The sequence below is a fragment of the Panthera onca genome, chromosome A3, assembly GCF_046562875.1.
Source record: "Panthera onca isolate mPanOnc1 chromosome A3, mPanOnc1 haplotype 2, whole genome shotgun sequence".
NCBI lineage: Eukaryota > Metazoa > Chordata > Mammalia > Carnivora > Felidae > Panthera > Panthera onca.
The window spans coordinates 136,492,744-136,506,260 of record NC_138341.1 but is presented as its reverse complement, the minus strand read 5'-3'; the positions used below and the strand labels follow the sequence as shown (position 1 = coordinate 136,506,260).

Here is a 13,517-nt window from a genome sequence, read left to right as displayed (position 1 = left end):
TTGTTAGAGTGGATCAAAAAATAAGACCTGATTCTATGTTGTCTAAAGAAACTACTTTGGATATAAAGACACATCGAGATTAAGAATAATGGATGGAGAGAAATATGCCATGCTAACCCTAACCTAGAGGAAGCAGGCGTTTCAGACAGAGCAGACCTCAAAGCAAGAAAGGCTGTCAGGGATAGGAAGGGCATTCCATATGATAAACGGATCATTTCTTTTAATACTCTTTTTTTGAAATTTGTTAATGTTTGTTTATTTTTAAGAGAGAGAGAGAGAAACAGACAGTGAGTAGGGGAGGAGCAGAGAGAGAGGGAGACACAGAATCCGAAGCAGGCTCCAGGCTCCGAGCTGTCAGCACAGAGCCCGACGTGGGGCTCGAACTCAGGAACCGCAAGACCATGAGCTGAGCTGAAGTCTGACGCTTAACCGACTGAGTCACACAGGCGCCCCAAAAGGGGTCAATTCTCAACACGTAACAGTTCTTAACAACTACACGCCCAACAACAGCATGTCAAACTTCGTGAGACAAAAACAGAACCGTAAGGAGGCACAGACGAACATAGGATCATAACTGAGACTCCAACACCCCTCTCGGAAGCGGGCAGATCCAGGAACGGACAATCAGCAAGGACACGGTTGAACTCCACAGCACAGTCGACCAACTGTGTATAAGTGACACCCATAGACTACCTCACCCAACAGGAGCAGGGTATACGTTGTTCTCCGGCTCATGAGGGACATTCACCAAGACAACAGCACATTCTGGCCCGTAAAACACACCCTCAACAAATACAGAAGAATACAAATCATATAACGTCTGCTCTCAGACCACAATGCAGTTAAACCAGTAATCGGTTACAGAAAGGCAACCGGAAAACCTCAGTTCCCATGGAGGTTTAACAGCACACTTTGAAACAACGCATGGGCCAAAGAAGAAAGGTCAAGAGTAATTTTAAAATATTTTGAACTAAGTGAAAATGAAAACACAGCTTTTCAAAATTTGTCAGATGGAGTAAAAGCAGCGCTTAGAGGAAAATTTATAGCACGGAATGCATGGATTGGAAATGAAGAAAGAGCTAAAATCGATACCCTAATGTCCACGTTAGGAAACTAGAAAAAGATGAGCAAATTAAATCCAGAGTAAGCAGACGGATAGAAATAAGAATTACAGCAGAAATCAGTGAGAGTCAAAACAGCAAATCAATAGAGAAAAATCAATGAAACCAGAAGCTGGTTCCTTGAAAAGGTCAATAAAATTGATCGGCCTCCAGCCAAGATACCTAAGAAAAAAAGACAGAGGCCACAAAATTGCTCATACCAGGAATGAAAGAAGGGGCAGCTGTATGGACCCCCTGGACATTAAAAGAATAAAGAAATACTATGGACAACTCCATCCCCACGAACTGCATGACCTACATGAAACGGGACCAATTCCTGGAAAGACACAATCTGTTCAAAATCACAAGAACAAATAGATGATCTGAACAGGCTTATTTTTATTTTTTTAAAGTTTATTTTTAATTATTTTGAGAAAGAGACAGAGAGCAAGCAGAGGAGGTGCAGAGGAGGAGACAGAATCTCAGGCAGGCTCTATGCTGTCAGCTCAGAGCCCGATGCGGGGCTTGAACTCACGAACCGGGAGATCGTGACCTGAGCTGAAGTCAAGAGCCAGACACTTAACCGACCGAGCCCCCCAGGTGCCCCTGCACAGGCTATATTTATTAAAGAAATTGAGTCAATAATTAATAACCTTCCAAACAGAGAGCGCCAGGCCGAGATGGGTTCACTGGTGAATTTTACTGGACTTATAAAGAAGGTATTATGCCAATTCCCTATAATCTCTTGCAGAGAACAGAAGCAGAGGACAGGAGGCTAACTCATTCTATGAGGCCAGCATTACCCTAAAACCAAAACCAGACAAAGATATTACAAGAGAAAAACCACGATGGACCAGGACGTCTCATGAACACAGGTGTACAAATCCTCAACAACACATTAGGAACAATTATTTAAATTGTTAGCTATTAGGGGCGCCTGGGTGGCTCAGTCGGTTGGACGGCCGACTTCGGCTCAGGTCATGATCTCGCGGTCCGTGAGTTCGAGCCCCGCGTCGGGCTCTGTGCTGACAGCTCAGAGCCTGGAGCCTGTTTCAGATTCTGTGTCTCCCTCTCTCTGACCCTCCCCCGTTCATGCTCTTTCTCTCTCTCAAAAAAATAAATAAACGTTAAAAAAAAAAATTAAAAAATAAAAATAAATTGTTAGCTATTAAATATGTTAAATTTAAATGAAACATTAGAATTCTATGTTCATCTTAAATAGCAAATTAGCTAGAAGTGGACAGCCCACGCAGAAAAATGAATCTCGATACATACCATGCGACATTCACTAAATGAATCACAGACCTAAATGTAGAACTCCAAAGTATAAAACTTGGAGGGTAATGTGCGAAAACCCAAGTGAGCTTGACACGACAAGGTCTTTTCAGATACACTGCCCAACGCATGATCCATGACAGTTAATGGACAAGCTAGACTCCATTAAAATTAAAAACTTGTGCTCTATGAAAGACAATGTCAAGAGAATAAGACAAGCCACAGACTGGGAGAAAATATTTTCAAAGGTTACATCTGAGAAAGGACTGCCATCCAAAATATAAAGAAACCCTTAAAACCCAATAGTAAGAAAAGAAACAACCCGGTTAAGAAATGATGGGTCCAAAACCTTGCCACCTCACCCAAGGAGATGCACAGAGAGCAAGTAAGCGTATGGAAAGTTGCTCCGCAGCGTCGGTCATCAGGGAGACGCAAGTCAAAACGACGAGACAGCACGACAACCTCTTAGAGCGGCCCAGATCTGGAACCCTGGCGACACCCGATGCTGTGGTGAAGACGTGATGCAGCCGGACCTCTCGTTCATTGCTGCTGGCAATGCAAGGCAACACGGCGCGGCGCCTTGGGAACACAGTTTGGCGGGTTCTTACAAATCGAAACATAGTCTTACCATACTGATCTAGCAACCTCACTCATGGGTATTCACCCAAAGGAGGTGAACGCTTATGTCCACGCACGCAAAATCGCACGTGGACTTTTGTAGCAGCTTAATTCATAATTGCCAAAACTTGGAAGGAACCAAGATGTCCTTCAGTAGGTGAGCGGGTCAACTGGGGCCCACCCAGACAACGGAATATTACTTAGCACTGAAAAGAAATGAGCTATCAAGCCATGAAGAGACACGGAGGAAACTTGGATGCACGGTACTACGAGAAAGAAGCCAGCCTGAAGAAGCTACACACCTCAGGATTCCAACTCTATGACATTCTTGAAAGGTTCAACCACGGAGATAATAAAACGATCCATGGTTGTGGGGGTGGGGGGGGGGAGAGTGGAACAGGTGGAGCACAGGGGATTTGGGGAGCAGCGAAAATTCTCTGAATGACAGTATCATGATAGACACCAGTCACTGCACATTTGTCTAGATGCCCAGAGCGCACGACATCGGGAGTGAACACTTAGGGTGACGAGGGGTCAACGTCGGTTTATCTGTCGTAATAAACGTACCAGTCTGGTGAGTGAGGCTGGTCACGGGGAGGCGGGGCGGGGGTGGTGGTGGGGGAAGGGGGTTGGAGGAGGCACATGGAAGTCTCTGTAACTTTCTCCTAATTTTCTTGTGACCCTAAAGCTGCTCTTAAAAAATTAAATCTTAAGAATTCACCTTGGACAAACCGGAGAATGTTCTCGGTGCCCCGTTTTCACCCAGCACCGACTGCGCACAGCTGTGAGGGGCGCCCCTGTGTGCACACCGCAGTCTGGCAGGAGGCACGAGGTAGAAACACACGGTCTGTTGCGCCCCTTTCTGTGCTGACCACGACAATGAAGTTGCCCTGCGCGCAAGTCCAACCGTCAGACTCAGGACAAGAGACATTTTTCTCTACAGCTCAGTCAAGCAGGACGGTCTTTCCGTCTTCCAGCTGATTCACGAGGCAACCTGCCTTGGGTGGGGTCACCACCAGCTCTGGAAATGAAACTCTGGTGCCACCTTATTAGAGAATTCGGGTTGACCCATCCTGGGACTGTTCACGTGAGACGGGACGATGCCTCCAAGGTTCCGTCAACAGTACGCTAAATAGATAGGTAACACTGCGGGGTTTTTGTGGCCAATAATTGGTGAATCTACTGCTTTGCTGTTTTTCTGCCTCAGCACCACAGGGACTGACAAATAACCTACCAGCCTTGGGTGCAGGGCTTGAACCCGGGAGAAGCAAGTAACAGCCACTGCTGTCCTATCGAGCAAAGCAAATTACTTTCATGGGTCTTTCCTACGATAACATTCTCCCTAAAAGTAACATTTCTAGGATTTGTCTAGAACCGAAATAGGTTCTTTTCCCCCCTCCAAGTACTTCTGCTGAGAGGTTCATAACTTTGAGGGAATTACGGACACATGTATGAATGTGTAAAAGCAAAGAACCCATTCTCCAGACTGGTTCCCAGGCTTCAGGAGCCCTGGACTCTCCTGGAGATGAGCACCCAGAGGCTGAATTTGCAGAAGACCGGGGTCTCCAGATAGGCCTGATGGCGCGCGTAACAAGCCCAGCCCACAACAGGATGTTCTTGGGGTTGAACGTGAGGCCTCGACCGTGAGGCGGGAACACGGGTGCCCGCGGAGGAGGGGACAGAAGACGGGGTTGCTCTGCTCAGGGTCTGCAAATGCAGTACGCGCATCACGTTCCCCAGGAAGCTGGGCAGCGAGCCTGCGCGCGTTAGCCACAGCAGGGTTTCTGGAGTGAATTCTACCCCCCCTGCTCCCGTCAGACCACAGTCAAGCGCTGCTCGCTTGAGGACACATTTTGAGGCACACGTGACAAGAGGTGCAAGTTTGGCCCATGCCCCAGGAGAAACCCCGGGAGAAACAGCTAACTGCCCACGCGACAGCGCAGCTGAGGACGAGGGCTCCCCAGGCTGGTACCTGTTCATACGTGACAGGCACCCTCCCCTTGAGCCCCCTGATGGCCTGGCTCCACTGACATCTAGTGTGCACTTGGCACCCCCAGATTGCAAACACAGCACGAGCTACTGGACGAAGCCCTTGACCTCGTGGGGTCTATGCTCTGGGAGGGGGGGCGCGTAAGCCAAGTCAGGGGGACACGGAGCCGCGGGGAAGGTCAGGTGGAGCGAGGGGCTGGCAGAGCTGTGGTGGGGAGAGGCTCACTTGTGTGCCCAGGGCCAGCTTCCAGGAGGAGGTGGGGTTTTGAACCCAGAGGAGCCACACACACAACCCCCGTGCAGAGGCCAGGAGGATGCTGTGGTTGGCAGATGGTCGGTGTGTGTGAAGAACAGTGAGGGCCCGTGGCCGCGTCCAAGGGAGTTCAGGGAGAGGAAGAGCCCAGGGGTGACAGGGACAGGCAGGGACACAGGGCCCGGGGAGGACACAGCCAGACCTGGGGTCTGCTCCAAGGAGGAGTCCAGAGGACCCGTGACCACCTTGCCTGCTTGGCAGGTGCCACTTCAAGAGAGCGTCAGGGTGGGTCCGGGCCACAGGGAGGGCAGAGGCGCTGTTTTCAGGGACGGACAACAGGCCAGGTTTGGGGGCCAAGATCAAGAGCTCAGACCTGAAGATCTAAGGCTGGAGACACCCACGAGACCCTCTGGTGGACACACGGAGTCGACACAGCAATGTCTCGGACCTCAGGGGACCCAACGGCCTTGCAGACAGTATATAAAGCCATTCATCCATCAGCTGCTCTCTCACTCCTTCCGACCAGGCACCGTGCGGACAAGGGCGTACCACTGTGTGATACTGACCCTCCTCCAAGTAGTGGGCACCCAGCACGGCCCCCAGGGCCCGCAGGTGACCCTCCCTGCTCCTCCTGGTCCCGGCCTGCACATCCTCTGCCCCGTCGGGGCGGCCGCGATGCGCTGCCTCCCTGAGCCTGTGTCCTCAGGGTGAGACACAGCAGTCACTCTGGCTCCGACGCCTGTCATCTCAAGGCCCGTGACCCTGTGTTCCCACACAAGCAGGTGTGGTCACACGTGTGCCACGTCCGGGATGGCCGCCGGGCCCCATCCCCTTCCCCCTCCCCCTTCCACCTCATTTCGCTTTCCTGGTAGCATTTTTTACTATATTTCCAAGCACCGGACCTCCGAGCACCGCCTGTACGACTTTCTGCCGTGTGTTCCCAAGCAGCGACGCTCTCAAAGCCGAGCCTCTTTTACGTGTTTACAAAAACGTGAAAATCAATACGCAGTTACCAAAATAATAGAGGCTCGGTCTGCATCTCCTACTCCCAGCCCAGGGCCTGTCCGCACACACCCCTGCTCATCCTCGGAGGCGTGTCTCCCTTCCTTCGCCCCCACCCCTCCTCCGCGCCAGGGGCAGAAGCGCCTGGTCAGCATGGCCCCCGGCGACCCCACCCTCCCCTCACCAGAGATGATGGAGTCGTTCAGAGCCTCTTCATCCTGATACACCAGCAGGTCGTCCTTGAGTTCGGAATTCACGATCAAGTTCTCCTTGTTCTCCTCCGAGCCCTTGGCTGCCGTCCGCTTGCTCTCCGAGACGCCGTCAAAGCTCCAAGCCTCCTCCCTCTCCTTGCCCCGCTCCATGCTGGACGTTCTCGACAGGCGGACGTCCACCCGCTTCTTCGGGGACGCTTTACTGTCCCGTCCTGGAAAACTGAAGCGGAAGACAGTTTGGGTTATACGCTGTCCGCTTCGTCCGAGGACCCAGCATATCGACTTGGGGGCTTCCGATAATATTGCAAATTCCCCAAGTACGTGCAGCGTCCAGCTTCTGATCTGAATGCACAGGGCACGCAGCCCCAGATGGCACACAGGCTTTGCGTCCAGGCACATGGCTGTCCTGAACAGCATACACACGCCCATGATGAAGCCTGACATGCTTAGTATGCTCGGGGCCAGGACTTCCCGAGAAAGGTCGTGTGCAGCGTTTCTGCCAAACCACACGTGCGTCCCATTCCCTATCTGCTTTGCCCTCCGTCCACTTCTCCTTCAAAGCCTGCCTACAGACACAGGAAATGAAAACTAAATGTGCAAGCTTCGGGAACAGGCTTACCTGTACTCTTGCCTAACGAAAACTCAAAGCCTGCAGAGGCCGGGACGGCTACTCCTCCTCCGCGGCACTCCCTAACCTGGATCCTCCCGGGGAAATGCAGGGGCTTTGTGGTCAGGCTCCCACGGTGTCCAGCCCCTGAATGTCCTCTCCCGGAGCGTGGTACCCAAGACCAGAGCCCGGGGCAAAGGGAAAAGACGGGGCTCTTGTCCCAACCTTAAGAATTTCAAGACAGTGACAGCAGTGCATGGAACTCAGTCCAGGCGCATGACACGAGACTGGCCTGGATGGGAATCTGGGCACACAGGTCTCCCTACCAGGGCGGCTCACCTGTCCTGGCGATGCTTGGTGGCCAGCGCTCTGTGCAGCTCCTCAATGACGCGGCTGGGGGGCAGTGGCCGGTGGACGGTGGCAAGATGTGGAGACCCCGTGGGCGTGGAAAGCTGTCCTCGGAGGGGAGGGTCAGTGTTTTTCCCGCCAGAGCCTTGGAAGAGTGCAGGCTGGCCTGGAGCACGAGAGGGACCGAGAAGAACGTGAGCCCCCGGGAGCAGGGAGGAGGGACTCTGCAGAAAGACATGAGCCCAAGGGCAGAGGACACAGCTCCCCCCACCACCCGGCCAGGTGACCTTGACGCCCTGTTCCAGAAGTTGTGCCAGGTCCCCTGCCCCCAGAGCCAGAGACAGGGCTCACCTCTGGCCGGTTCCATCCACGAGACCCCCCGCCCCCAAGCCTGGGGGATGAGCTCCACAGACATCAGTGCCAACGAGCCCCCTGCAAGGTCTCGGGCACGGAAAACCGGACGCCCCTCTCCTCCCACTTGGAATCAGTGACTTCACTGGGTCTGCCCTTCTCACCCGACTTTGTGACTCTGGGCAGGGCCCAAGTCTACCTTTCTTACTGCTGTATCCCCAGGTCTGGCACTTAATACATGTGCAATAGACATCCGTTTGTATGAAATGATTTTGAAGACTGAGAATAGACTTGCTCAAACCCTGCCTGAGAAGGTGAGGCTTCTCTTGCTCCTCTAACAGATGCTCCCTGAATGTGCACTCCAAGTCCCACATGGCGTCAGGCGCTGGGGGCAGCAGAAGGCGTGGGTTTGGTCGTTACACGGATCTGGCCTCCAGTCTCAGTCTGCTACTTATCAGCTGTAAGACCTCCAAGGCAAGTCCCCAAAACTCGAGAAGGCTCAGCCTTCTTATCTGTAAAATGGGCCGACAGTTCCCTGGCGGGGCCAGCAGGAGCCCGGCAGCTGGGTTAGGGCCTGGCACCTGTTACATCTTCATACACGGACTCGTTCCCAGAGAGGCTGAGGCAGGCTCCCACTAGACTGATACAAACAGACCAACCCCTTCTTAGCCTCAGCAGGAAGAGAGAGAGAAACAGAGAGACAGACACAGAGACCGAGACCACTCCATAAAAAACAAAGACTTTCTGACGCCATCCTGGAACGTGGATGTCACTAACAGGAAGACAGAAGGAAAACTGTAGGTCTCATCGGGACACATCATTTAGCGGTCTTTACAAACACCCGTCTTGGTGGGCACGGCCAGGAAACACGCACCGCCCAGGCCTTGCCCTCGATGGGCCTCTAGGCCGGCCAGGTGGGGCCAAGAGAGGAAAGGCAGACAGAAAGCCACTGGAGAAAGAGCTGTGCCAGGAAGGGGGGCTGAGAGCACCTGGGGTCGGGAGCACGTGGGCTGGGCTACGGAGGTCAGGCGAGGCCTCTCGGCAGAAGGGGACATCTGAGCTGACGCCCAAGGATGAGACGGTGCCAGCCATTCACAATGTGGCCAGACACGGGCAGGGCGGGGGGCGGGCTCCACCCGAGAGCGGCCCCCAGGGCCGTCCCCAATTCTCCACACTCCACCAGCTCATCCCCCACCAACCTCCACCCCTCCTGGGGCGGCCCCTGCTCATCACAGGGACCGCCTCCCCTGCAGGTGTTGCTCTGCTGCCTAGAATCCTCGCCCACACCTGCTAGGAAGGCATCCCCGGTCCCAGCGTACAGGTGGGGAAACTGAGGTGGCGTGGCTTGTCTGTGCTCCCTCAGCCAGGACCCTCGCAGGGTCGCCACACGCTGGCAATCACGAATACACTGAACGAGCGCCCCCCATTTCCTGCTCTGCTGAGCGCTGTACCTGGCCTGCCTCGTCCAGCCGCCCAGGGCACCAGTTAGCACGCCCCTTTCTCAGATAAGGAAACTGAGGCTCAGAAGCCAACCCCAAATCGTGCCTCCAGGGTATGACAGGGGCTGGGATTGGAACTCGGTGGCGGGATTCCAAGTGTGGTTGGCAGAGGCTGTGGGACCCCCATACGTGGAAGCGACCGTCATCCAGCTGGACAGGGAAAGCTTTGTCCTGAGGGGGTGAACTCACACGGGTCCAGGGTCCAGGCAAGTGAAACACAGGTGAGTCAAGGGACCTCACGCAATTCATACGAACAGGGGGCGAGGGTTTTGGTAAATACAAGAGCACCTGCTCACCTTAATGGGGCTGTTGTGACTCAGGGGTGGCCAGATATGAAGACTTTTCAAGAAAAGCCAGAAATCTGGATTCCAGGTAAAACTGACATGTTTTACACATGTTAATATTTTAATGCTTAAATAGATTTTAATGTTTAAAATGTTGGCAACCCGTTAAAAAAAAATTCGACACCATGCTGACCCGGCAAAGCAAGTCTGTGAGTGGGTCTGGGTTGGGGGGAGGGGGAAGACAATGCCCTGACCTCTGGTGGAGGGTCGGTGAGGAGGCCTGCAGGCAAAGACCCCCGTGGGGACTCAGCTTGTGTATGCTGTCCCCCCCTGGTCCCAGTTAAGCCCAGCTAAGGGGCCTCTCTCCTTCTCTGCTGCCACCTAGCGCCCACACGCTGAAGCAAACACTTTCCCCCCAAAGAGAAGAAAAAAGAGAACAGAGGAAAGAAGACAGAGTCGCCAAAATGTGGTCTCAGCTGTCAAAAAGAGATCCAGGCTGAAACCACCCTCCCATGCCCTCCAGCTCCTAGTCTAGTTCCCCAGATTAATCCCCCCGATGTTCTGGAGCTCCTCAAAAGGGAGGGGCAGGTCCCAGAGCACGAGGCCCTCGAAATCCAGAATTTCAGCCGTGCGGACAAGCAGAGGAGTCACGGCAGAGGAACCTCACCGTGCGGCCTTAGGTCTGATCTGTCCAAAGCACAGAGGAGGCAGGACATCTGTGAGTTATCGAGGGTCCAGAACAAACTGTATGGGAGCCAGAATAAAACATGGTGGATAGTGCCTGATCGGATGGATTTCCAATTGTTTCAAGTCTCAACGGATGGAGAAGAAAACTCTCAGAAGATAGCAACAAGTTGCAACAGTGTGATTCTGCCTCGGAACTTTGACTCCTATCCGTGCGGCCACGTCCCCGGAAGACTATAGGCTTAGACTCATCCCAGAGAGGTAGGAACAAGCAGGCGGGGCTCAGATCGTCGCTTGTTCCTTCAGTCACAGTTGCGCGCACTCGCTAAGCACCTGCTGTATGCCAGCACTAGGACGTGGTAGGGTCCCGGGTTGCGGTCACAGAATCCCACAAAGTGGGTAGCTCAGAACAACAGGACGTCATCCGCTCGTAGTCGTAGAGGCCGGAAGTCTGGAATCAAGGTGTCAGCAGCTGGATCCTTCCGACGGCTGAGAGAGAAAGACGCCAGGCGTCCCCCAGCCCCGCCGGCATGGCGTGACTTGCAGACAGCTCGCTCCAATCTCTGTCTCCACGTCCAGGTCGTCTGGTGGGTGCTTTTGCGTCTCTTATAAGGACACGCTCGTTGGATTTGGGGCCCCTCCCTCGCCAGGACGATTTCATGTTGATGCCGATCTAATCACGTCTGTGAAGACCCTCTTCCAAAGAAGACCGCAGTTCTGAGCTTCCAGGTAGACGTGAGTTTTAAGGGCACACTACTCAGCCCACCGGGTGAGGTGAATGAAGCACGTGGTAAGTGCCCCAAGGCCAGGCGCATGCTGCTGTGGGGTAAGGGTCAGGGACAGCGGCCCTGAAGGAGGGACAGAGACGCATAGGCACTGACCGCGTGACGCCGGGGAAGGAGGTTTTAGCAGGAAGGGCGGTATGGGGGTGACCAGCCTCAGGCCCAGAACTGGGTTCCAGTCTCCGTTAGCCGTGGGACCTGGGAGACGTTGCTGGAGCCCCCGAGCCTCGGTCTCTTCGAGGTGCTGGCCCGTGCGTCAGGGACGGGTGGTGTGTAGCTGGGCCTCCTTGTGGCCCAACGAGAGGGAAGGAGTGGTGCTGTGAGTGGTGGTCAGGGGCTCACGGGCAGCAAGACGGCTCAGGTCCACCACCCACGTTGTCTTCATGCTACTCCCTTCAGGCAGCAGGTAAGGATCGACTCTTCAAAACAGCCACCTCGTACTGAAGGGTCTGCTTTTTCCCTGAGACCAGCAGCGTCTCCTATTTTCAGCAGTGACGGGACAAGAAATACCCAAACTCCAAAAGCAAACGTCTCAATCTCCAGGGACTATTCAGCCAGTGTGGCCAAAGCTATAGGAGCAGATGCCTCTTGGGGCCTCTGCGCAGCCATGCTCCCCTCTCTGATCCCCACCCTACCGTCCAGTGTTTATCCCTGCCTCCCTCTGCCTTTCAGGATGGAGCTCACTGGAACAAGGTCATGAGACAGAGCAAGCAGAGACCACGAGAGATGGAGCCATCGGGGAGAAGTGGAGACAGACTGGGGAAGGAAGGGGAGGAGCGGGGGAGGGAGAGAGAATGTGAGACAGAGAAGACACCTGAACATACAGACAAAATCTCCCTCCTGGGGGATGGCTACACTTTTGCATTCAGGTTCTGGAAGACTCCTTGGACTCCTGCCAATAAACTGCCTCATTTGCTTAAGGGAGCCCAGGGGTCTGCTCCTGACAACCACAGCTCATTGCCAAGAGCAGCCAGGCCTCCAGCCTCCAGTTCGTCTCCCCTGGGACTGCCTAGAGCCCGGATGGCAAAAGCAAAGGGTGAGAACCAGCCCGCAGCGGGAGCCCATCAAGGCAGGTCGAAGGCACGGATGGCTGAACGGACGGAAGGATGCATGCATGCGGACCCACCTGTGACATTTTTCGTGGTTTTGCAGCCTGCCTTGGGTGGTGGCGTGGGCAACAGCGGGGGGCTGGGGAGCTGGCCCACGGATCTCTCCAGGGGTCTGGGAGGGCTGTCCAGGGAGTCAGACCCGGCTAAGGCTTGAGAGGGTTCATCCGCGGTAGGCGGGAGGCTGCCGGAGGCGTCTGCTTCTTCACCTCTGGATGCTGACGGCATCTTGGCTGGGTTCAAAGGCAAAACAGAGAGTTCACAAGCCATGCTGCTTCTGATGGGGTTGGACATGAGCAAGGACAGTAAAGTGGCTTGGGTGGGGTGGGACTGTTAACAGGAGCAGGGTACAGAGGGGCCGCTCAACATACAGACCTGACTTCCTGTGAGTTTAGAAGTCAATAGAACTGTTGGGGGTGGGGGGGAGGAGGGAGAAGAGGAAAGAATTCAGGAGCAGGAGTAATTCTGTAATTCTGTTCCTTTTCTCGGTCAACAGGTGGCGCCAAAGCTCCTGTCCCCACCTGACCTGGGCATGGTCACGATCAGAAGTTTGGGAATGAGACACACCCAGGCTCCAGTCGGCCCCTGCACGGTCATCCTGGGAAGTGACTCAAACTCCAGTGTCTCCATTTCCCCACATGGGAGATCTGACAAACACCAGAGTCCCTCCCAGGGTTGCTGCAAGGTTTAAACGGGAGGGAACGATGTCGTGTGGGTCTGGCACCTGCAGACCCTCAAATTCAGCAGCCATTGACTTTACATGTGTGGTTTTCAGCAGCCCTGGCCCCTGGTACGTGTAGGTCCCAAGGAGTGGTTCAGGAGGCAAGGAGGTCCAGCTCAGAGGAAGGGCAGCCCGCCCAGCGCCCCTGTCCCCTCTCCCTCCTGCTGCCCCTTGAGCACCGCCCCCCAAGACTGTCCATCCCTCCTCTGCTTTCTCCCCATCCGCGAGCACTGTCTTTTCCCTTCTCCCTTCATCTGACTCAAGTCCTACTGACGATCACGCACCACCCATCCCACCCACACCCCCAAGTCCTCTGCCTTCCTTTCATTTGGGCTCACCCTGCTGAGTGCTGCAGAAGATGGTGAGACAGAAACCCCAGTGGCGGCCACCTCAGGACTGCCACGGTCAGGGCCCTCAGCTCTGCCTCTACCCTGCAGTCACGGCCTCAAACCTGCCTCCAGCTCCTCACCTCCCCACTCCTGTGTGGCCTCACCTCCAGGAGAAACTGAGGCCTTCAGACAGGGGTGGGGGTGCTGTTCTTAGATGCCTGACTCCAACACAACTGTCCCTGAAACCCCATCTTCCTTCCTTCCTCCCTGATACTAGAGAGGTGGACCCCCAGCCCCATCCCCACGTGGGGACCCCAGCACACCCTGCCCTCTCACAGCAGGTGCCCAGCCTGGTGT

At 54.5% G+C, this 13,517-nt stretch overlaps 1 protein-coding gene across 5 annotated transcripts in view; it reads right to left on the bottom strand.

The window, feature by feature from the left end:
• PHACTR3 (phosphatase and actin regulator 3) overlaps positions 1-13,517 on the bottom strand; it is a 214,898-nt gene that overhangs the window by 70,026 nt on the left and 131,355 nt on the right. For 4 of the 5 annotated variants that reach the window (XM_060621361.3, XM_060621356.3, XM_060621366.3 and 1 more), the window contains 3 exons: positions 12,131-12,343; positions 7,396-7,570; positions 6,422-6,669 (listed from right to left, as the gene is read on the bottom strand). In XM_060621361.3, the coding sequence (XP_060477344.1) occupies positions 6,422-6,669; positions 7,396-7,570; positions 12,131-12,343 (636 nt within the window). The remainder of the gene's footprint in view (positions 1-6,421; positions 6,670-7,395; positions 7,571-12,130; positions 12,344-13,517) is intronic. The other variant, XM_060621370.3, reaches the window with a different exon arrangement.